Source organism: Typha latifolia, chromosome 3, assembly GCF_019914945.1.
Source record: "Typha latifolia isolate L0001 chromosome 3, TyphaL0001v2, whole genome shotgun sequence".
In the NCBI taxonomy this organism is placed as follows: Eukaryota; Viridiplantae; Streptophyta; class Magnoliopsida; order Poales; family Typhaceae; genus Typha; species Typha latifolia.
Window position 1 is genome coordinate 2,850 of NC_133088.1, and position 23,998 is coordinate 26,847.

General features: G+C 38.0%; 4 protein-coding genes across 5 annotated transcripts; 2 read left to right on the forward strand and 2 right to left on the reverse strand.

Moving 5' to 3' along the window:
- Positions 1-2,157: 2,157 nt before the first annotated feature.
- LOC140784263 (COP1-interacting protein 7-like) lies at positions 2,158-10,389 on the reverse strand. 2 transcript variants are annotated; one of them, XR_012108237.1, is made up of 11 exons: positions 10,097-10,317; positions 9,810-9,992; positions 9,618-9,735; positions 9,464-9,500; positions 8,709-8,743; positions 8,552-8,601; positions 8,314-8,466; positions 6,395-6,660; positions 4,398-6,172; positions 2,903-3,290; positions 2,158-2,441 (listed from the first exon to the last, which is right to left on the reverse strand). XR_012108237.1 is itself a non-coding variant. In XM_073131555.1 (11 exons), exons 2-11 carry the CDS (start codon positions 10,156-10,158, stop codon positions 2,979-2,981), a joined length of 2,991 nt encoding a protein of 996 aa, XP_072987656.1. In that variant the 5' UTR covers positions 10,159-10,180; positions 10,327-10,389; the 3' UTR covers positions 2,614-2,978. The 2 variants fall into 2 exon arrangements, 1 of the variants encoding a protein (XP_072987656.1); XM_073131555.1 differs by lacking the exon at positions 2,158-2,441 and adding an exon at positions 10,327-10,389 and having other exon boundaries at positions 2,614-3,290; positions 10,097-10,180.
- A 4,721-nt stretch (positions 10,390-15,110) lies between these two features.
- On the forward strand, positions 15,111-15,873 carry LOC140783433 (probable 2' cyclic ADP-D-ribose synthase BdTIR). The gene is made up of 2 exons (XM_073130326.1): positions 15,111-15,640; positions 15,798-15,873. Exons 1-2 carry the CDS (start codon positions 15,111-15,113, stop codon positions 15,871-15,873), a joined length of 606 nt encoding a protein of 201 aa, XP_072986427.1.
- Positions 15,874-18,478: 2,605 nt separating this feature from the next.
- Positions 18,479-21,398, forward strand: LOC140783434 (ABC transporter G family member 9). The gene is made up of 4 exons (XM_073130327.1): positions 18,479-18,580; positions 18,878-19,697; positions 20,220-20,536; positions 20,673-21,398. Exons 1-4 carry the CDS (start codon positions 18,479-18,481, stop codon positions 21,324-21,326), a joined length of 1,893 nt encoding a protein of 630 aa, XP_072986428.1. The 3' UTR covers positions 21,327-21,398.
- A 909-nt stretch (positions 21,399-22,307) lies between these two features.
- On the reverse strand, positions 22,308-23,221 carry LOC140784521 (photosystem II repair protein PSB27-H1, chloroplastic). Its single transcript, XM_073131994.1, has one exon. The coding sequence runs from the start codon at positions 23,008-23,010 to the stop codon at positions 22,459-22,461; it is 552 nt and encodes a 183-aa protein (XP_072988095.1). The 5' UTR covers positions 23,011-23,221; the 3' UTR covers positions 22,308-22,458.
- Positions 23,222-23,998: the final 777 nt, after the last annotated feature.

Genomic DNA, 23,998 nt, shown 5'->3' on the forward strand with positions numbered 1-23,998 from the left:
CCCTAAACCCTAAACCCTAAACCCTAAACCCTAACCCCTAAACCTAGAATTGTGAGCCTCTGACATAATCTCATTCTTCTAACTCTTCACTGGCTGAAATGTGTTATCTGACGGCAAGCAAGTCGAAGCTTTTCCTTTCTCTAATTCTTCTAGGACTTAAGAAGAAAATTAAATGCATGGAACTCAGAAAAGGTTCAGTTCACACTGGATATAAAATAGTAGTTGGAACCAAATTATGGAGAAGAAACGTCATAACTTCAAATTTGTCTGGTATCGGCTCCAGTCTCTAATAAGTATCGTCAGCTTGTCTCATTTGCATGACTTATTTAATATGTGAGTTGTTTAAATTTTAAAGGAATGAAGCTAGTAAATAAAAAAAAGTAGGCGTGATACTTACAAGATGTGCAATAGAATGTTTACTTTTTATTAAACATACATTTTCAGATAGGGCTATGCTAACTGCAACAATAAAGGGTCATGTTCCAGTTTATGTACTTCCATGCCTGCTTCCACTTTCTTCTTAATTTTACATATATCTTTTACTATGTGATTTAAAGGAAAAACAATCTATTGATTATGTGAAAGCTAGTTTCTGATTTGGTTTTGCTTTATGAACTTTTAGATCAGCATTGCTGAAGCAGTCAAAGTTGCAAGGACCTTGGCACTAAAGGAGGGCTTGCTGGTAAATATGACTGCTTTGTGCAATGGACAGCTTTTGCTAGAGCACTCAGATTTGGAGATCTGGATTTGAGCAAATCCAACATGATTATCTTGTGGTAGTTGTGTGGCATGTACCGGACGTAATGGATGCATTTGTGTTTTGTTCTGGGTTCTATATCTGGATAGGACCGGCTTGTATGTTTATTTCTGTTCTACAATAACCGAGTCGTGTAGGTTTTGCTCAAAAAAAATGACTTATTAATAATGATAATTTACGGTTTTATATTAGAAGATCCCTCTGCTCCTAGGCTCATAGTAAAGAAATGTGATGCTAATTGAACTAGTAGACAAATACAAATGTTGGCGTGATTCTACAATTCATCTATAAATCAAAGGATATAATACAGCCCCAGGTGGAACCTTCCCAATCTTTAACTGAAAAAAGAGGAAGTATTCTGAGGAGATAATTATGTCAACTTCTTTATTTACAGAAAAAATGAAAATTATGAATCTCTCGCCTGTGTTTCTAAATGTTAAAAATAAGTCAGATTTATTTGAAGTTCAATTTCTAGCATATCTGCAAGATTATGCAGTAACTACAGTATTTACTCAACTTCTGTTTCATGTCATATTTCTGTTATTCATTAAAACAGACAATTTTCACCCAACTAATTCAATTTTGGCATGATATCATCGGAAATAATTACATATCGCTGCATACAAGGGTATAAATTTTGACATTAGTGATTACGGTTAGTTAGGTTTGAAGGATATAATGGAAAAGAACAAGGGTTAAGGTGTATATACACAAAATTCAATGGGTAATTTGATTTCTTGTATTTAGAAAAAATGTTGTATCTAGGAAAAAAAATTTACTTGTTTGGTTGATTATATTTCATAATGTTGTATTTGTTAAACACATATTTTATTTGTTATATTTTATAATAATATATTTAGTTAAACAAATGTTAAATTTGAGAAGAATAAAAGAGAGGGGAGGAAAGTTAATCGGCTAAGTTAGGATTGAGGATGAAAATCAGAGGAAATGAGAGAGATGAGATGGTACTGAAATGAGAGGAGGGAGATGGGTTAGGATTGGATTGGAATTGATATTAAAGAAAAAAAATAAGATGGGTCAAATTGAGATAGCTAGATATTTGATCCAAGTAGATGTCAAAAATCTATATCCGAGTCTAATCAATTTTTTAAAATATTAATTTTTAGATTCTATGCACCAAACTCAATAATAATTTTTTAAATTAGATATTATATCTATTAATAGAGCATCTAGAAAAGCTCTCAACTTATATGCATGCATATATTCATACAAATAAGAGATCTTATGAATACACGCAAAATAAGTTAGTTATTTGGTTGCACCGGTTAATCCTTCATTTTCCTAAATGCATTTTATAAGCACAGACGTATACCTGCCAAAACAAGTTTCCTTAAGTCGTCTTTTAATTTTCTTATCTATAGTGTACTATACTATACGAGTTTAGGTGCAAAAATGCTAGGGCATTTTCATAAAAATCTCATCTGCTGCTATGTTCATCATTTACAGCATACAGAAAATAGGAGTCTCTTCATAGGCGACAGCAATAAATGGTCACAGCAAGAACCGGCTAAAAAGAGCACAACAATTTGCTAATTCTTTTTACACATTGTCAGTAATAATACTATCAATGCAGAGTTGCTCGTTGTTAAACAGGATGACATCCAAAGATATGATGAAGCGAGAGAATTAACGAAGCAGCAAAAGTAATCAAACTCTCAGATATCTGCAAGAAATTATGAGGAGCTTTAAACAGCAGTCAAAAAGGTCATCAACAACAACAGGGTCAGGAAAAATGAATGACCTAATAGATATTGAAAGAAATTGAATATGTGACTCATAAGGGAAGCCTATATTTTTCAGAGTTCTTGGATAATAGAGATCAAAGAATCAACCTGTGGAGAACAGAATAACTAGACTTTTGCCTTGTGATAAATGTGGCAGTGTACAGAAAACTAGTGAGAACAATAAAGCCAAATACATCTTTGACATGTTCTCAGATAATGGTCCAAAGAATAAAAACATATGTAGCAACCAACAATTTTAAACCTTTATTTTCTATGAAACGTTTGAAAAGAATGTCATGCCTACCAGTGATTCTTTGCTTAAGATTAGATGTAGACTTTTAATTCACTATAGAACTAGACTTCTGAACATGTATGTAACCTGTAGAGCTTTTCCTATTACCTCAAAGGTCTGCTCTGAAGCGAGGAGTTCTTTACTTTCTTTTCACGCCAGGTAATCAGGAATTGCAGTATACACATTATTGCAGAGGGTCTAGTTCTTGTTTTATATTTGATAATAGTGTGGCTCCATTTTGTTTCTTCTGTTTGTTGATATGATGACCCTTCATTGCTTCTGTGACATATGATTTGTGTAGCTTTGACCTTTCTATTAGTTGTACTGTAAAGCGAGATGTTTTTCTATCATGACTTAAAGAATCAGCTGCAGCCTTACGTTCATAGAGCCTCTCTGTAGATTGTGTTGTAGGAATATGTTTGCTTCCACTTTTTTGAGCAATTCTTTTTTGGCGTTCCGCCAATGATTCCTCAATTCTCCTCCTATTTTCTTCTTCCTGTAATTGGATGGAAACTTTAATATTTCAAGTTACACAAATATAGCTCAAATGAATGCTTTACATGCAAGGGATATGCAGTAATGCTCTTGACATTGAGAGATAAATAATATATGTTTACTCCAAGGAGAAAAAAAATAAGCTACTTGTAAAGACATTCGCGGGGGAGTCTACTGAGAGAGCATGGGTTATTCCTTTATAGTGTTGTTTTCATGCACAGTCTAAAGTGCTAACGAAAGAAGGCTGCACTTGACAATTAACTTGAAATCAGGTGCAGAACTCATTTCTGAGGAATGTTAGGCAAGTGCTGGACATGATTTGAATTTTTGAAATCTATAATGCTAGTTGTGGTGTAATAAAGTTGTCTATCTTCCTGCTTGCAGTTTGGATGCATGATATATAAGATCTAGCTAGTAGAGTTCTCTAGACATGGGTTTTTCTCTAGATAAAGATAAAGAAGATGAGAAAGGATAGGATAGATCATAATGAATTAACAAACTGCTTAAGTGCTCATATCGCATGGGATATTTGATAACAATGAGTCCCACGCTAGTATAATGCATAAAAGCAAAACTTGAGATTGGTGACTAAATTAAAGCCCCAAGTACCCGCTTGTCAACCCTTCCTTTCCCGCCGATGAAAGACAACATAGAAATACATTATGAAAATTTCAGACAAAATAAAATCATAACAAATTGTACGTAGACTCATTATAATAGAACTATGAAGGGATACTTAGTATTATGTGGAACTAAAGTATAATTCTTTTGCAATGCATGAAGTAATAAAACAATATTAGAAGCATGGAAATACCTGGATTTGATATACATAATACCAAAATGCAGCATATAGTGTCATTAAGGGAAATACCAGAAAAAGGAATTACATTTATCAAGCTCATTTTTAAATGCACAGTTCAGTATATGTAGCAAACTGAAGTAAGAGAGAGTAGGAAATAAAATATCAGTTTGTGATGAGCTCTCTCAGATGAATCTTTTAAAAATAGTCTGGTCTCCTATATCTTTTAGCACCTTCTATAGATTAAAACAGTTGTTCCACGTTAATGTGAATGTGTGAAGTCCATGTGACTATGTAAGTACTAAGTACCTTTTCCCTCTTACTCTTTTGAAGTGTTTCTTTGTTCATTGTTGGTAGTTTTCTATTCTTTGACATCACCTCTGATTTGCTTTTACCAAGGTAGCCAACTAAGGGTTTCTTTTTTGAATCTCTATTTAAGGATTTTTCTTCAGTACCAACATGCTTCTTTCCTTCTTTGCAGTTAGTTGGCACATCATTAGTTAGATTTGTTTCAGCACCAGAGATATTCACTCTTTTAGATGTAACCTCTGCACTGTAATCTATCTCATGAGTCCAGCATGCAGTTTCGACCCTAAAGTCCCGTTCTAGCACCATTTGGAGATCATCAGGCTCACAATAATGGTGTGTTCCAATATTTTCTTTCAAAGGATCACCTTTCTGAGTTTGACCTGTGGCAGCAGCCAAAGGAATCCCAGAAACCATGCTTATATCCATCTCCCATTCAGAAATATTGTGGTCATATCTTGTTGATCTTGTAGGAACCACAAAGGAGTCATCAATCAGAAGTTTCTTCTCATTTTTAACCATGTTATTTTGATTGGCAATGGGTAAAGTCACTGTCTGCTCACTTTCGTACATGGAACATTGCACAGATCCTTGTACTTCTGTTGACTTATAGAACCGGTCGACGATGAAACAGTCTCCACCTCTTTGACTTCTTAGTGCAGAAACCTCCTCTGTATGATCAGATGAAGAATATTGTATAACATCTTCTTGTTGCGGATTCTTCATGTACAACAATTCTTCACTACCACCTTCAGTTCTCTTCACGAATCTGTTGTAGCTCTCCTCGCACTCAAAATTTTTCATAGCATATTCAGTATTAGCATCCCTCTCAGTAATCACCAACGTCTCAATTTCAACCAGCTGGTTCTTTGTACTATCATATTCTGCATCAAGTGTACACTTCTCAACTGATTGTTGGGTCATCTCCTGGTTTAGGGCAATGCCATAATCATCTTCAACTTCTACCTGGTTCTGCATACAACCTGGAACTGCGCCTTCATTCTTGCATTCCTCCGTATCATTACAAGCAGAACTCTCTTGTTTCATTAGAATATTCTGAAAATCTTGCCAACTTTCATTATCTTTCTTAATATCTGAAGAATCTGAGCCGCTCTCCCCATGATCTTCCTTCCTTGAACTATTTTCCTTGTATTGGTATCTGCCAGACTTCTGGTGTTTATGTATCGTGTCAACAACATTTTCAACCTTGTCTAGAAAATTTCGAGTCAATGATTCGTCTGAGGACTCATCCTTCCTTCCATCTTTCCTTTTGGAGGAGATGTAATTAATGTTACGAATGACAACTTTATTTGAGCTCTTCTTTTTGGGCCTTCTATTCTTAATATCTTCACTCTTTATAGTCTCGTCATGAGATGAAAAAGCAATATCCTGTTTTTCCTCTGGTTCACTGCTCAAATCAGAAGAGCTTTGGTCAGAGTAGACACCCTTCAATCTTGAACTATTGCTTTTGGTTCTACTTGCCCTGGGAAGCTTCTTGCTCCTCCCTCGATGGTCTGCATTTTGTGAGATTCTATGGTCTTGCAATCCTATGTGTTGAGGCCATTGCATGTTACCAGGGTGTCCTTGATAATATGGAGAGAGTAGTAACTGCATACCAGGAAAAGCATACCCTTGGTTCGAAGACCTGCCCTGAGCATCTGAAGCTTGACTGTTATATACATGTGCAGGTGGATGGTTTGGCCTAATTGAAGGTTTTCCATCGACATCAGCATCAACAGCCTGCAAGCTCTTCTGCTTTGTTTCTTGAAGGTTATCATCTGAAAGTCAAATACTTTGATCAGACAAGAACAGCTAGGAGAAGGATCTTTGCTAAATAAAGCAATTAGTTATCTTGAAATTTGGCTGCAAATCAGGAACATTGTTTTTGTAAAAGCTGGAAAATTGAAACAAAGTATTTGAAATATTGGACAACACTAAATAGCCAACAAGCTTTTGGCACCTGGGGAGAAGGGGAAGGAAAATGTTCGTGGATACAGTACCTTGATTGAATTTCGAGGATTCTGATGTTTTAGTCAAAGCTATGCTCCCATTAGCGGTATCATTTTTCCTAAATTGATCAGTGGCCTCATGAGCCTCTGGCTTGTTGCTTTGCTTGTAGAAAGATTCACTTGTAAGCATGATTCCTGAAGTCCCAAAGTATGACCCTTCTGGTTGAGAATAAGCTTCCATTGCTGCTAATTCATCAATCCACGACTTGTCTTTTTCCTTTTTTTTGCACAAATCTTTGAAGTTGAGGCATGCCTCTCTGCACAGGACAAAAATCAAGAGTCAGAAAACCTGAAAGCAGAGAAGCATATACATAGGATAGAACAAGTGCAAATATAGTAGTGCAAGAAACACTTTTTTCCATCAACCAAAATAAATTTCAGAATAAAAATTTGAGTAGGCCTGCAATAACTAGGCAGCAATTAAACTTGTATGGGTACTAATAGAGTATTGTCTAAAGCTACAGTACTAAGTGGTGTTATATTTTAACTTCACATTATGTCAAATCAAAAATAATTATTACATGACTATTTTGGATTACAAGTGACTATAGAAATAATTACTCCTAGAATAAAGATCACATTTTAGGAGTAAGAAATAAGAATAGCTATTCTAGATTGAGCCTTATTCTCAAAGCAAATGGAGCTTAAAAGAACATGTTCACCCAGTCCAAGTTCTCTTGCAATATATGATTACTTCCTGAAAAAGAAAAGGAGAGGGAAAGATAGCTTGCTCAATTTGAGGATTCTAAAGAGAGAATCAAAAAAATTTCTTCCACGAATTTATTTTATTTTTGTGCTTGATTTGCCATGATAATATCATAATACAGATAGAAAGTTGTGGCTGGGCATAGCTCATGAGATTTTGCAATATTTGTCATATCCTGTCAAAATTTCATTTGCAATTTAATTTGGAAAGAAAAATAAGAATGACCTCTGTGGTAGAAGTATATTATGAAGAGTATGTAGCAAAGGGAGTATGAGAGAGAGTACTGGAGGAGTGGAAAGACGGCAAATAGAGTGCTAATTTACCAATTATTCTAAAAGCTTAAACGAACAGTGGTTTTATTCTTGTATACTATGAAAGGAATTCTTATTTCACTTCCACTAGACCTCGTCTGCAAGGGCTTAACAACTTTTGCCATAACTTTACTAATTAGATAAGATATTACTTAGAGAAGGAAAAGAACATCTAATGAGTTGGAGAGATTGTTGGAAGCCTCGCATCTTTAGGAGGCTTCCTATCTAAAAAGGGTATCGCATGAGAACTACATTTCCTCTTTTAGATAAAAGAATATGAGAAGGGTACGGCCTAAAGAAGCTGAGTTATCCATCCATTTTCTTTACCATGCAAACCAGCATAAAGATATTGGAGTTCCCTATCAAGTTTCAAGGGTGAGAGAGGGAATGGAAGGGAAAGAGAAAATGTTATATTTTTGTCCAACCTTGAGTTCTGCTTGTACTTGACCCATAGCAAAGTGAGGCATGACTGGCGATGGCTTCTCACTTTCAACTTTACTTATCTGCTGTTTATTTTTGAAGTAAGCCACATACTATGTTCTTTATACAAAGATACGCTGTGTTAGCTTGTAGATTATGGGTGAGACTCACTCGTGAATTTATTTTAAACCAGATATGTACTCTTGAGTTTTAATATTCTCATGTTATTCTGTTTAATTGACCAATTTCAATTTACCAGAACCAGAGCCTGGACATGCTATACCACAAGAAAGCAGGATGAGATTGTATCCAGTGATAAGTAGAAGGACACCATGCAACCTTGTTGCATACTTTTTTTCTCTTTCATTCTAGATACTTAAGTAAATAGAAATTGTACAGAAGAGCAAAAAAGGAAAGAAAGGAAGAAAAAGATAGATTCATCAAACACATAAAAAGAATGGACCTCTATGTACCTTAAACGAGTGGCTCCAAAAGCATCTGCAAATAACACTAGATCCTCAATATGATCCAGCTGAAAGCCAGCAACGGAGGCTCTAGCGTATGCCATCCCTTGTTCTTTCTGAAGCACAACTTTCCGAGTTTCTAAAACTCGTTGAAGGCAGAGTCTAATGCCACGGGACAACCATGCAATTAATGATGCATGTAGAGGAATATATGCAAAATTACTCAAGACGAGGCATAGTGTCTTACTTGGAGTTCTCTCCTTGTTTAATGTCATGATCATTCCTTTTAGCTTGCAGCTGATGTACAATTAATTATCATGAAATCATAAGGAACAATGTTAGGAGACTTTGTCCTTACAATGATAAACATATCTTCAGAAAATCTTCAGAAAAACACAGGATACCTTAAAAGGAACGGTAGATTTCTTGATCTTGCTATCTGCATGTAGGTATGTTTGTGAGATTTCATAGTATATGAAAAAACGACAAAAGAATCATTGACTGACTAATGGTTGGCTTAATTGAGTTTATAACGTATGCATCAGAGTGTACTTGTATCTCTCTTTCTGCTGAACTATCTTGGTTTCTAAAAGTTGTTGTCAAGTATCAACAATAGAATTTTAAAGATTGAGACAAAATCCAGGTTAATTGGCTTTCTTGTTTTTTTTTCCCTTTTGGGATCTTTGCGCAAAAAGGCAAGCCCTTCCAATTAATTTTAGTAATAGTGGTAGTGGAATTATGGTCTTAAATTAGGTGCGGAGCAGATATTACGTGGTTGACATAAAAATCAGTTATATTGAAGGAGTATGTTCTGGATTCGGGTATAGTCAAGTGGGATTGATGCATTAGTGTTGGTTAGGGGCTCTATAATAACTCACTAAAATTAGTTAAGGACATGGTTTGATCAGGGAAGTATTTGGATATAGAATTTGGTTAAGTATATGATTTAGACAAACAGAAAGGAATTCTATACATTATTGAGCCTAGCAGCTTGAGGTTGTCTTGATTTAATTTTAATTGGCAAAATATTTTGAGAATTCACTGTTGCCAACCAAAGTGGAGTACGGGAAGAAATGAAGACGAACAAAGAAGAATGATGCGTACGTTTGAAAGAGGTCAAACCAAAATCATAGTGAGAACATGTATATATCAGAAGTACCTTGATCTGTTTGACTTTTCCCAGATTGGTTAAGTGCCTGCAAAGGTGAAGGGGATTGAGGAAAGCAAGACGAAGGAATTGGTAGATAAGAAGTTTGATCTCAGAAGCAGGGGGAAGGAGGAGGGGGGGAGGGGCGAGGAGGAAGTAGACTAACCTCTGGGGTTGTGGTGCCATAATCTGCCGACTGAATTGAGCGGTCGATCTGTTCGAGCTCGCGTTCTATGGTTGCGACCCTCTCGAGGATTTCAGGAGTGCTAACGAATCGCACAAACCTAAAGAAGCAATGTAGGACGAGGGAGGGTATATTTGATATTGGTTATAGAAATGTGCGTTCGAAAGTACGTACCTTTCAAGGGTGGATTTGGTAAACCAAGAGGGCGGGGAGGGGGAGTTAGGGCGAAGGGTGAGGGAGTAGCCACCTTTAGGGATCTCATCTCTCGCGTACCCCAGATGGGAGAGGAAGGGTTCCAGCAAACCGGATGCGATCTTCTCGCCTCCGCCGCCGACCGAGAAGACCACCAGATCACACCTTTCATTTTATTTTATCATTAATGCACTAGTTTGGACAAACCAATTCAGTGAGAGAAATTTAAGCAGACGAGCAGAGCAAGGCGCCGCAGCATCTAGCTTTACCTGGTTCGGGTAGGGGTGAGATGGAACAGAGCGTACTCGAGAGGGGAAGCGGGATCTTCCATCAGTTGAGGTGCCAAGTAGAACCTGGAAGAGAGAAGAGGATCGAAGATGACCTTCGTTGTTGCCGCAGATGAACCCAAGAGTAAAAAAATTTAAAAGAAAAAAAAAAGAAGGTACGAAATGATTGGTTAAGGAAAGATGAGATGACCAATGGAGATGGTGCACATGACCTTGCAAAGCCAGCGGTTAGTTTGGCTGTCACAACTCACCTCCCTTCCCGCCCCCCCACCACTCCGCCAGCAAGCAGATCAGAGAAGGATTTTATTTTTGTATCTATCTGATTGTCTTTAATTACTTTTCACAAATAAACATATATATATATATATATATCCCACAAGTCAATCTACCCTCTTCTCTGGATTCCTCCTCCCTCGCCACTCTCTTCGCCTGTAGTGGATCGATCTTCTTCAATCTAAATCTTCTTTTCTACTTTAAGCTGCCGACACGACCCCCACTACTGCTGCTGCTATAGCTCCATTGCCAGCTAAAGCTCCACGCTGGTCGTTACCATAACGGATGCTCTCTCTTTTAGTTTCGAATCCATCGTGTGATTGGTTTGTGAGATGTAAAAGACTCTTTTACTTGTCGTCAGCTTAACTACAAACAAATGATTCGATTTATTCTCCTTCTCTTGCTATGGTCTTACATGCCAGTGTGGATCCTAGCTGTTTCAACGCCAGTAGATGGAGTGCGAAAACAGAAAGGAATAGCCACCAATAAGGTCGATCTAATTTCTCTTCCAGTCGTTATGCATTGCGCACGACCCGGAACGGATCAAGAAAGATTCCAATAGCCAAAATGAAGCTTAAGGTCCAATAAACATGTTCTCCAAAGTAATTTATCGTAAATATCATAGAAATCCAGTAATTTTTCTTGTCAAGTCCATCAAAGTAGAAAGATTTCAGCAACATCATTATTATTTTTTTCTTCTTGGTAAAACTTTCTTGTCAATCGCACTGATTTAGACACTCCAATTCTCATATTTCAATATGTATATATATGTGTGTTTGTGTGTGTGAAGATTTAATATATCTATCTCCAAAATATTAGGGTGGTCTTTTTTATTTTCTTTTTGTTTTCTCTTTTTGTGTGTGTGTGTGTGTGTGTGTGTTGTGTATGATTTCAATATTTTTATTTTCTATTATTTCTAAAAGTTGCCTTAGTTAAGTTGAACCTACCACAATATGACTGGGTGGTTAAAATTTTCTTTTCTATTATATTCGAAAGCTTAATTACGTAATACACAAAAATCTTGACAACTATTTGAACAGCAGGCGGGGTATTTAGGAAAAAGTCAAAATGTTGTAAAGAACCTGGAAAGAAATAATAATCCCTGAGGACTATTTCTTACTACATACCTGCTGAAAATTAGAGAGAGAGAGAGAGAGAGAGAGAGAGAGAGAGAGAGAGAGAGAGAGAGAGAGAGAGAGAGAGAGAGAGAGATTTTGGTTTTCTTTTTCTTCTGAACATTCAAGACCTAATTACGCGCATTCACATTCTTCCGAAGCCGAACTAACTACATCCGCGCTTAGCTAGATAAAATATACTAATAAATGGTCACCCTATACTCATCCTTCTATTTTTCCAACATTCCAGAACTTTGGAAACACCATACAAGTCCTCGCTTTGTCAATTTTCAAGTATACCTAAAAGCTTGGCCTAGTGCATAAAAGATATGTTTTATGAGTAATATTCTACAAACAAAATGACCTAACATTTTTTTATTAACTTTCAATAGTTTTTTCTTTTCCTCTTATAACCATTATTATCAATAGTCAAGACAATGCCAAATCAAAAGCGTTTGTAAAATATTTGTAAGCATAGCAATCAATACTCATCTGTTAATATGCTATATCAATTTGACAAATAAAATTTTACAATTTGTAATGTAAATTCTTTTAAGGTGGAAAAGTACTTGATTAAATGTAGTTTGTTTGGAGAAATAAGGAATATTTACTCCTATTGGAAAAGAATTTTATAAAATTTCATATTCTACTAAGTAATAGTGCTCATATAGTAAAAAAGGCTCGTGTTCATAAATTTTAAGTCATTTATTTAAACCTAATAGCCTATAGTTATCTTTTTATTATTTCTTTTATATATCATGTTTATATGAGGCTATGTATTAAATAAGTTGATTACTAGGGTACTGAAGCTTGATTCAAATATATCTTCGCTTGAGCTCGCTCATAAATGAGCTTCCTTAAATAACATCTCTGTGTGATTTTCATGTTACTATTATCTTTTGCAAAAGTCCTAACAAATAAATTAGTAGGTGTAAATTCACGTCAACTTTAAAAGTTTTAAGTTTTTGGAGGAGTTTGGTAAGTTACATAGTATCCGAGCAAATTCTTATAGTAGTTGATGAGTTTATATGGTATTAAAAAAAAATTAGGTTCGAATCTTGTAAGACACATTTATTTTTCAAAATATAAAATATCTCACCTATTTAAGTCAATATCATTTCTTAAACTCATCAAAATATTTAAAATCTAAAAATGAGCTAGAGTATTAAAATAAAAAAATAAAAAATATTATTCTCTAACAATTTAAGTCTTAGATAAGAGCTATTAAAATAGTCAAGTAGTACTGTTTAAAGCCACATTTGGTTGGAGCCTAGTTTAGTTATTCTCTTCTTTTTTCTAATTGTACCTCTAATCTAAAATAAAAAAAATTATGGTGTTTAATTGTAAATATAATAATTAATTTTGCTGTGATTTAAAATTGAGCTAAAATAAGTAGAAATTGAGTTTGTCTTTTAATGAATTGACATAAATATCCTTATGTATTGTATAAAGAGTGAAAATTGACAAATGATACTTGAAGGAATGCAATGCATACTTACAGATATGCACATGTACTTGACATATGCCTTTAATCTAAAGTAAATAAAATATAGTGGTATAATAATTAGATATAAAGTTGAAATAGATATATAGTATAAGAGGGGAAAACTTTTGATATGACATATAAAATATTTTAGTTAAATCAAAGGTAAAATTCTAATTGAGTTTATATATGCGTAGAAAAAGATTAAAATCTGGATGAGCTGTGTTCCTAATTTATAGTAAATGTAACGGTGAAGTGCACTTTACCTCTGTGATTTGGCGTAATTCTATAAAACCCCTATAAATTAATAACTCAAGCACTTACTATGTGGTTTTGTTTAAAGTACAAATATTATTTTTTTATTATATTTAATTAAACATAGATTAAATTTGTAGATCTTTATTAGAGATAAAATTATAAAGTATTAGATAGGCATTTAAATTTTAGATGAAAAAAATATACATATATTTAATATCTTTGTCATTGAAAATCTAATGAGTATTCTTTTTAAATGTAGTCAAAGATTTTTAATCTGGATACGAATTTTTGGATAGAGGATCGGATCTTAAACAGATGCTGATTGAATTTTTAATCAAATTATGTTCTTTTAGTTAGAGATAATTAACATAAAAATATTAAGAGTTTAAAAAATTTGTATGTCAAATACATATTAATTTAGAAAAATTAATCTCTATAAATTATATATAATTCATCATTAGTAACAATATCAATATTCACTATTTAAATAAGTAAACTAAAAACTATAAATCATTCAAAAAAATATGTTAGTAAATAGATATCTGATATCCGTATCCGAATTCGAAAATTATATCCAACCCGTATCCGAATCCATATCCGGGTTTTCTTTAAAAAATCTACTTGTATCCGAAATAGATAAGAATTTTTTATCGGACCCGTTTTCGCCCCTAGCCTACTACCATGCCAGGTGAGCGAGGCTCCTCGAGGTAGCGTGTGAATCTAGAACTTGTTCATTAGCAGAATGTGCTTATGGACTATCTTTATTTTTAACGATTTTCTAATGTTGTTTGGATCTGGATGTCATGCTTTTAAGAGGTCCCTAGCAGTGTTTAATTGCCTTGCCATGCTACTAACTTAGGGTGTTGTAGGATTTCTTTTAATTTGTTATTCCAAGTGGGTAATCTCTGATCTTCATGTATCTGTGCTTTATTAGGGTTGTGTCTTGGACTATTAACTTGCAGTAGAATTTAAGGCTATTTGTTCCCAGGAATTTCTTTGATTGTTATTCATTTCAAATTATACATTGTGTCTCGGTCTCAGTCTTGATTCTCTGTTTTAGATTACAGTGATGTCTATTAATGAGAGGAGAAGATGTATTTCCTTTTGGGAAAATTAGTAATTAGTTTTTTAGTTAACAACCGATGTATCCATTTTAATTGTTCCAGAATTTAAAATAGAACAAGCGGTGCATGCCAAGAATTTGCGTCGTAAAGCAACTATACTGGTTAATTGCTTGGGTGTGAGACTAGTAAACGTTCGCTCCATGGAGTTATAACAGGAAGAATAAAAAATATGGAGAGAGAGGGAGGCAGAAAAAGCGCCGTCTTTGAAGGGGTCTGAAGACTGAAGTAGTACACCTAGATCTCAGAAGTTTACGTCTCTACATTCTCTCATACAAATCAACATTCAGACCCTTTGAGGCCAAGGTACGTAACGAAGAGAATCGGAGATAGAAACACAAGGTTTCGTATGCGCGCGTGCTCCTTTGAACCCCTCAAACATCCCTAGCTCCTTTATAATATGGGAGTCATATGTTATTTCCATCTACGTTGAAATCAAAATCAAAATCAAAATGAGACCACGAACTTTGTCTTTTGAAAAGCATGTCCAGCCCCCACGGGCCCACGGGCCACGTTTAGTGCCCCTGGATATATAAGTATGCCTCAAGTTCAGCAGCAGCAATCGAAAACAAGAGCCTCTTATTGCGCTCATTGATTGAGACACGAAAGCCTGTCATTTCATAGCTATCATATACACAGAAGAAGAGATCAAGAGAAGAAGAGGATATAGATATATATATTTAGACGATTCAAAAGAAAAGAGTATATTGATATCTATTAATTACCTGTAAGTCATCGATCGATCAATGGCATCGTCGCTGCGCCGTGTTATTCCCAAGCGCGTCATCTCCCGGCCGGTCATCGCCTGCTCCCCCTCGGAAAGAAGGGTAATGGCCCCGAGCCGGAAGTATGATGTGTTCATAAACCATAGGGGAGTGGACACGAAGCGGACGGTGGCGGGGCTACTGTACGACCGGCTGGTCCAGATGGGCCTCCGGCCCTTCTTGGACAACCGGACGATGGAGCCAGGGGATAACATGTGCCAGAGCATCAGCGGCGCCATCCACGACTGCAAAGTGGGGATTGCCATTTTCTCGCCCAGGTACTGCGATTCTGACTTTTGCCTCCAGGAGCTGTCCATGTTGGTAGAGGCCCGCAAGAAGCTCATTCCCATCTTCTGCGATGTTAAGCCCTCCGAGCTCCTACTGCTAGAAGACCTCGTCCATTCCCATGCCAACCACTATCCCCTCGCGTCCCCTGAAGAGATGGAGAGATTCAAGAGGGCGCTTCGAGAGGCCAAGTATACAGTCGGCCTCACATTCGACTCCCAGAACGGGTATATTTTTAATTCATTCATTACCTCTCTTCTTCTTCATCCTCTAAATTAGATTAATGCGGCTACATATTAAGCTTCTATCATTTCCCTTTCTTTCTGATCTTATGTGGTGTTGCATGGCTAGCTGATTAATCAATTTAATCCCCTCCTTCCTCAGGAACTTCTCGGACCTGGTTTCCAAAGTCTCTAGAATCGTAGAGAAAAGCATGAAGGAGGTCACAAGAAACTACTGACGCATGCCAGGTAGCTGGCGACTGATGATATATACATAGAGAGAGAGAGAGAGATCACTGAAAGGATCTTTCTCCAAATAATTGACTTGCTTAGCTAGCTGAAGCAAGTTTATGAAGTTTAACCCATTCTTTTTGTAATAACTGTAATATTCTTTTCTATCAATAACTGTAATTAATGTACTACGTACAATAAAATGAAGGGCCCAAGATTCTTTCTTTCTTTCTTTTTCTTTTTGGTTTTCTCTTCTGGTTGTCATGGGATTCTTACTACCTCTAGAAAATCTGAAATTAACAAAAGTTTTCACAAGTTCTTCACACCTTCATTCCCGCTCGATCTTCGCCGATTGGTTAATTTGTTAGTAAATGCATTTTAATACAACGTCGGCTAGCTAGTTGCACCTTTAAAAGTACATGAAGCAAGACTACTAAATTTAGTTGTTGAATTTTCTATACTCGGAAAACGTATGAGACGAGACTACGACTTATCATGTATAACGTAACACCTAACACGTACGCGGTTTTATAATCCACTAACCAAAATTGCCTTCATGCGTGGGAGTAAATGTGCGTCCGTCTATATATATGCTAATTAACTGCTGTTATAATCAAGAATATATAACTGCACATATCCAAACTTTTTTTAAATTTTTTTTAATTATTCATAAGCTCGAAGGCTAGATATGGACTATATAAATAGTCAATATTCCCTAGATACACTAAACTTTAAACAAATATAGTAAGCTGTCTAGTTAGGCTTCAAGCCATATACGTCGCCGGACAATTGCTTCGAATCAAACGCTACTAAGATCTACTTTAAGTCGTCGCATTGCCGAAATGCTCATCCAAGTCAACCGTACTACCGAGTCATCAACTATATTTTCGAGCCGTTAAGTCAAACCATCAAATAAATTTATCCACAATATAGTTAAGGATTAGAGTCAAACTCATGACTTCCTTGATCATCATGGAGAAAATATCTAACAACTCTAATTTGTCACATACCCAACCTTTGTTTCTAATAATATTCAACAAATCATTAAAGAAGATGTTGAGAAACTTAGCATGAAATTGAAAAGAGGTAGGAAATAAAATAAATATAGAAAACTAATTACTAGTAGTTGATTAGCCAATATGCTCAAAGCTTTTTTTTAGTATAATGATTATTTCATTATAGGTGCAAACTAATGGACCCGTGGAAATACTATCTTCAGGATACAATATACACAACAAATCAAGACTCTAAGATCTCTAAAAGTTCCACCCGCGAAGGATTTTGAGGACTAAACCTCCCAACTGAAAATGAAAATTAAATAGAACAAAAATAATTTCAACTATCATGAAAGTATTTATTTTCATATTTAGTTTATTTGTAGCACACTCCTTTTATATAAAATGGAGGGTCACTTAAGCACCCTTAGAATAAATTATAAATCTCTTTATATGCACATTTCCACTAATGACATCCATCTATTTCAAATGAAAGAGTAATGCAAAATGAGAAAATGAGAGAACGAGAGAATATTCCCCTTGCTGATAGAGTAGTTGAATGGTGTAGAGAAAAATGAAGGAAAATGCTTCATTTACCAACAGTTCATCAACTTCTCTTTTCTGGATGTGGCAGCATCTTGAAATTGGTTAAGAGGAAGAAAGAGAAATCACGCTGAAATGATTTGAAGCTTGTGAAAAAGCACGTCTTTACACAAAATGGAAATGCTTTGAGTCCGTTAAAAAGAGGTCCCATAACAACACTCAGCAGCTCACAGAAGGGGTTAATGACGTCGCCCGAACATTAATCAAGCGACTTTTTCCTTTGGTAGTGCCATCTACGGTGTCCAAAAGATTTTGCTCATCTTTAGCAAATGAAAGGGCAATGAGAATCTAGCATATCTAAGCGTAGCATAAAGAAGACGGAAAAGAATATGTCATGAAGCAGCAGTATTCTATCTCAATGGGAAAAGGGAAATGTGCATTAAATGAGTGAATCCGAGGCCGATATGCTGACTACGTACTATATCTCTTATCCTCTCTCTCTCTCTCTCTCTCTCTCTCTCTCTCTCTCTCTACCAATATTTCATGACATATACTGTGGAGAAAAATTAATTAGTAGCTAGCTATAAGATGATTGCGTTCTCGTGATAGACATTAGACACAAGTGTAGTTGGACGGAAACAAATAATGCGATCCCAGAGGAGTCGGAGGCCGGCCGAGTTGGATGGAAGTCAATTCAGTGGGCCGCGAGGAGGTCCAAATTATTGGGATTTCGAGGCAATTCTTAATTATTTTACACAAATTCAAGAGATGAGTGCGTTATAAAGTGTTGAAAGCGTAGCCTAGCCACGATAAGTTTGTTAGTTCCCTATATAAAGAACCAGGAGTGTGGATCGGTGTAAGCTTCTCCTTTCCAGCCAGCCTAAACCGACCCTCAAACCCTATTCAGAGAGAGAGAGAGAGAGAGAGAGAGAGAGGCTTTTCTTAATTAGGCATATAAATTTATCGACAATATATCTTTTTTCAGAGCAGTATTTCTTCTAGGGCCAATGTTAAGCAATTAACATCAAATCTCAAGTCCAAGACGAAGAGGAAAGAGCCCAAAGAAATAACGGAAATGATGGAGGCGGAGATGGATGCAAGATCACAGGTGGCAGCTGAGGGGGGAGAAGGTGGTCGTTCCGTCTTTGTCAAGCCCCAACGTCTCGTGACCCTCAAGGTATAAAATGGAAATGGATGTTATACTTTTAAATGATACATGTACAAATCAATGTCGATCTCATATACCAATCTGTGCTTTCCTCCTCCTTTCTTCTTCTTCTCCTTCTTCTTCTTCTTCTTCTTCTTCTTCTTCTTCTTCTTCTTCTTCTTCTTCTTCTTCTTCTTCTTCTTCTTCTTCTTGTAGTACGTAGACTACTGAAACTAGATTATTAAGATGATGCATATAATACAGAAAGCGACGACCGGACAGGCACTGTGAGATGGTGGACTAATTTTGATGCATGTATGGATGCAGTTCGAGGAGGTGGTGTACAAGATCAGGATCAACGCGGCGCCCGATAAGAAGGGTGGAAAAGATTATGCGATAAGGAAAACGAAGTCGGCAGAGCGGACGATCCTGGAGGGGGTATCAGGTGCGGTGCTCCCCGGGGAGATGATGGCCCTGTTGGGTCCCTCCGGGAGTGGAAAGACGACTCTTTTGACTGCGCTAGGTGGCCGCCTCGCACGCCCCGGGCGCCAGCTGACAGGCTTGATCACCTACAACGATCGGCCCTTCTCCAACGCCCTCAACCGAAACATGGGCTTCGTAACTCAGGACGACGTGCTCTACCCCCATCTCACCGTGTCCGACACCCTCGTCTACACTGCACTCCTCCGCCTCCCGGGCAGTCTGTCCAGACAAGAGAAGGTGGCCCAGGCGGAGGCCGTGATGTCTGAGCTCGGCCTCACTGCTTGCCGCAACAGCATCATCGGAGGGCCCATGATTCGCGGGGTGTCGGGCGGAGAGCGTAAGCGAGTCAGCATCGGCCAGGAGATGCTCATCAACCCGAGCATCTTGTTCCTCGACGAGCCCACCTCTGGCCTCGACTCCACAATCGCCGCAAGAATCGTGTCCACCCTGTTGAACCTGACCAATGCCGGTAGGACTGTGATCATGACCATCCACCAGCCCTCCAGCCGCATCTTCTACATGTTCCACAAGGTCTTGCTCCTCGCCGATGGCCATCCCATCTACTACGGCAGGGCCTCCGATGCTACGGACTACTTCTCTACTATCGGTTATGCTCCATCCGTACCGGTGAACCCTGCTGACTTTCTTCTCGATCTCGCTAATGGTACGCGTATCTCCAGAAGAGATGCAATCGCAAATCATCTCCATTAATATATACACTTTTTTTCTTCTTTTTTTGTTTGATGCTCTTTATTATGCTAATAATTAAGCAGATCCTATTTCCTTGTACCATTTTCTTTTGGCCCCTAGCGGCTAGCGGTAGCGTACAAGGAGAATAACAACGCCTAAGTTAGGAGCAGAATCCGTCTAGCTGTAGCTATATAGCCCTTGCATGAGAATAAGCATATGTATGAGCCATTTAACCCTTCTAGATAAAGTATCTTACTATTCGTGCAATCCTTATTTCTCAAAACGTTTTGGAAAGCATGGTATAGCAATTTTTTTGCTCCTTCTCTTTTGGTGTAGAAAACGACATGCAGCTTCAGATTGTTCTTGCTAATTGCTATGCGTCTCTTTTGCCTAGCTAGTTAGTTCGGTGTATAGATCAGTCATATAGAGGACACACATGTGAGGAGGCGGTATGGTAATGGTATACATTACTAGCTCTTGATTTCTTTGACCTCAGGCGTAAGCCCAGATGAGACGCATGACGATCAGCTAGATACTAGAGAAGCTCTTATCTCTGCCTACAAAGTACATCTACATGATAAAGTGGTAGAGGAACTCCGAGAAGTAACCAAGCAGTACAAAGAATCTGAACCAGATAAGTTGCGAAACGAGTGGTGTACAAGCTGGTGGGAACAATTCCGGGTGTTACTTGAGAGAGGTTTGAAGGAAAGGAAGCACGAATCCTTCTCAGGGCTCAAGATTGGACAAGTGACCGCAACATCTCTTCTTGGGGGATTGCTATGGTTTCGATCTGGAGGGCATGTTCAAGACCAGGTTATATAATTAATATTTACATTATCTTCGTCTTGTTCTTCTTCCGATATTCAATTGGGTTTTGATAATGATGGATGGGTTAATGCTTTTTAATTTGTTCCGATGATATGCTATCTATATATATATGTGTGTGTAGGTGGGGCTTCTTTTCTTTATGTTGGGATTCTGGATATTCTTCCCTGTTTTCAATGCCATATTCACGTTCCCGCAAGAGCGCATGATGTTGACCAAGGAGAGGGCATCAAGGATGTACAGGTTGTCGTCCTACTTCATGGCTCGGACAGCAGGCGATCTGCCAATGGAGCTCCTGCTGCCCACCATATCCATAACCATCACATACTGGATGGGTGGCCTCAACCCTGTGGCCGCAAACTACTTCATGTTCCTCTTCGTCACGCTACTGACCGTACTGGTCTCCCAGGGATTCGGCCTGGCACTCGGAGCTCTGTTCATGGACACCAAGAAAGCCACCACGCTGGCGTCGGTCATTCTGCTCTGCTTCATGCTGGCCGGGGGCTATTACGTCCAACATGTTCCAGCCTTCATTAGCTGGATCAAATATATCACATTGAGCTTCTATGCCTTCAAGCTCCAGATTGCTACACAGTTCTCCCTCGCAGACACTTACCAGTGCACACCGGACGTTCGTTGCAGCATCCAGAATTACCCCATCATCAACGCTATCGGCTTTGATCACAAGGCCCTGGCGGCTGTCGCCCTATTCCTAATGCTCCTCCTCTATCGCCTTGCCGCTTACCTCGGATTAATGAGGGTCGGTGCTCTGCACTAGCTCTAAAAAGATACTTATATAATAATAATAATAATAATCATGATCAGGAGGCCTCTCATGCATCTTGTACAATATTAAGCGTCGCAAAGATTGCACACCGAATCTTCTGATATATCTAATTTTAAGTTGTAATACTTAATTATAGTCTAATTTAAGGGGACAAGAAAATTTACTACATACTCTTATCAATCAGAAAGACAATTAACGACTTGTCAACTGTCTCAATTTTACATATCCGGTGACGTCCATGGAGTGGACAATTCCTGGTAAGATAGAATGGAAGTCTTAATTCGAGCTTGACAAATCTGTTAAAACCTGGTCAAAGTCAAAATTTTAGGTCATACTATTATTTAGGGACTAATACAACTCGACCTTTTAATATTGTTCCAATGTAGGACTATAATATCGCATGGCAACTCAATCGACATTCTCTTCTTTCACGTGTTATTTCAATATCAATTAATCCACCACGAGTCCACCCCACCATTATCGACAAAGTTTTATGCACGATTTCTCTTTCAACCATCAAACTATCATGAGTCCAATTCTTTGAATTTACGCTCTTAATCGCTCTTCACAAGCCATCAGAAACCCTTCGATCAACAGAAGCCTAGCACTAATCTTCCACAGCCTCATCCTAATTTAGGACCCATCGAGTATAATTGAAACCCACATGTTTTGTACGAAACCTAGCTAGGATTTGACTTCATCAATGACAAATTTGAAGAGCATATGTCTAACAGAGCCATCAAACTAATTGCATTGTACTTTGATGAAGAAATTCAGAATTATCATGGACAAAGAAAATGGGGAAAGAAATATTAGTGACCACACGATTTAATCTATTGGTATTAATCCATCTTCATCTTTATTTGGGTATCAGGGGCGACAGAGAACGAGTGGAGCTAATTATATAATCACTGGAGAAGTCCTTAATTATTTAATTTGACTCAATGATATATGCAAGTATTACAAAGCAAATTAAGTTTTGGAAATTTGTTTTTAAGATAGATAAATACAGGAAATTAAAGATCTCAGCTCTGATGTCCGTAACAGAAGCAACTCTGCTCGACCGAAGCGAGCAAATAAATAAACAAAAAATATTTATAATAATATTTTTTTTTTTAAAAAACTACCTGCCCTTGAGCAGAGCCTTCTCGGCGGTGTCCATCTCTTCCAGGATGCGAGTCTTGCGCTTGGCCGGGATGGTAGCCGTGGGGCCGAAGCTTACGTAGTGCCCCGACACGGCGTTCAGAGCGGAATACATGTCACGGAAGGAGGGCCTACCGAGAAGGGTCTTCTCGCGGCGGTACTTTGCCACCCACGTGTTCGACGCCTCCCTCAGCTCCGCCACTGCCTCCGCGATGTTGGGATCAGTCTTCGCCATGTTGATCGTCGAACGAACCTTGCTGATCACCTCCGCCGTCTCCTTCGCGTACTCCTCCTCCAAAGCCGCCAATGCCGGAGGGACCAAACAAGAAGAAGACATGATTAGTGTTCCCGCTGCAGTCAGGGAGAGAGTCGACATGAGCTCTCGGCGCCTTGTGATGCGGGAGCTGGTCAAGGCATTATTGGTGGTTGTAACACGGTTGACGGTCTTCGATGGAAGAGAAGAGAGAAGCGGCGGCGGTGTTGTTAACTTAGAGGTGGTTGTGCTTGTTAGGAGGGAAGGGGAGCTGGCCATGGTTAACTTCTTCTCCTTCTTCTTCTCCTTCTTCTTCTTCTTCTTCTTCTTCTTCTTCTTCTTCTTCTTCTTCTTCTTCTTCTTCTTCTCCACGCGTACGAAGTAGGAAATAAAGCTAAGTTAGATGGAAAAAGATTGCTCAAGGCAGCAGGAATTGAAGGGTTGGAACAGAGCAGAAGATTGAGAGAGGAGAGGATGAAGGTTCTCAACAGGTGCCACGTTGGCTTATCACCTTATCCTAACTTAATTGAGTGGAACTCGATGTATGGACATGTCCGATTCTGGAGCATTACGTACTCATCCATACCATCCAATCACATTTTGTGCTTTTGTTTGGGCGGATGCATGGTTATGTCGACCGATAAAAAAAAATAAAAAAATCTTACTTGGGCCAGCCAGCCAGATCATGGGCTGAAAAGTTTTTGAACCAATATGGGCCTCTTCAGGTTAAGCACTAGGGTCCGGCCTGAGCTTGTTTGCTTGAGTCATACATTCGGCTCCAGCTCGGGCCGGAGTTCAAGCCATCGTTACGCCCGAACTCTTAGCCTAACGTGGCCCAGCCCGACCCGACGACCCTATTAGCACTGCTGCTGCTGCTACAAGACCAGGTAGGTAGTTGGCATTCTGTGAAACAATTTAATTTGGATGAACTATTAACAAAAAGAGATCGTCTTTTTTATAATGTAAATTAGAAATTAGAAGGGCCAGTTTGCTACTCTACTGAAGTGCTTTCCCATCCCATCCTTACCCCCACCCACTACCAGAAAGTACTAATACGTGCTTAATTTCTTTAACCATTCCCGCTGAAGTGAATTATGAATCCATCTCCAGAGACTAGTGAAAAAGGATAGGAAGGTGACCATTGGTTCTACTAGTATCTGTGCCAATGAGATTTCGCACATCCAGGAATTACCATGAACAGCAAATAATTGGCTACCGTTGAGGAAGATATAATGAGTAGCATGCGTAAGTAGTTGGAGAAGATGGG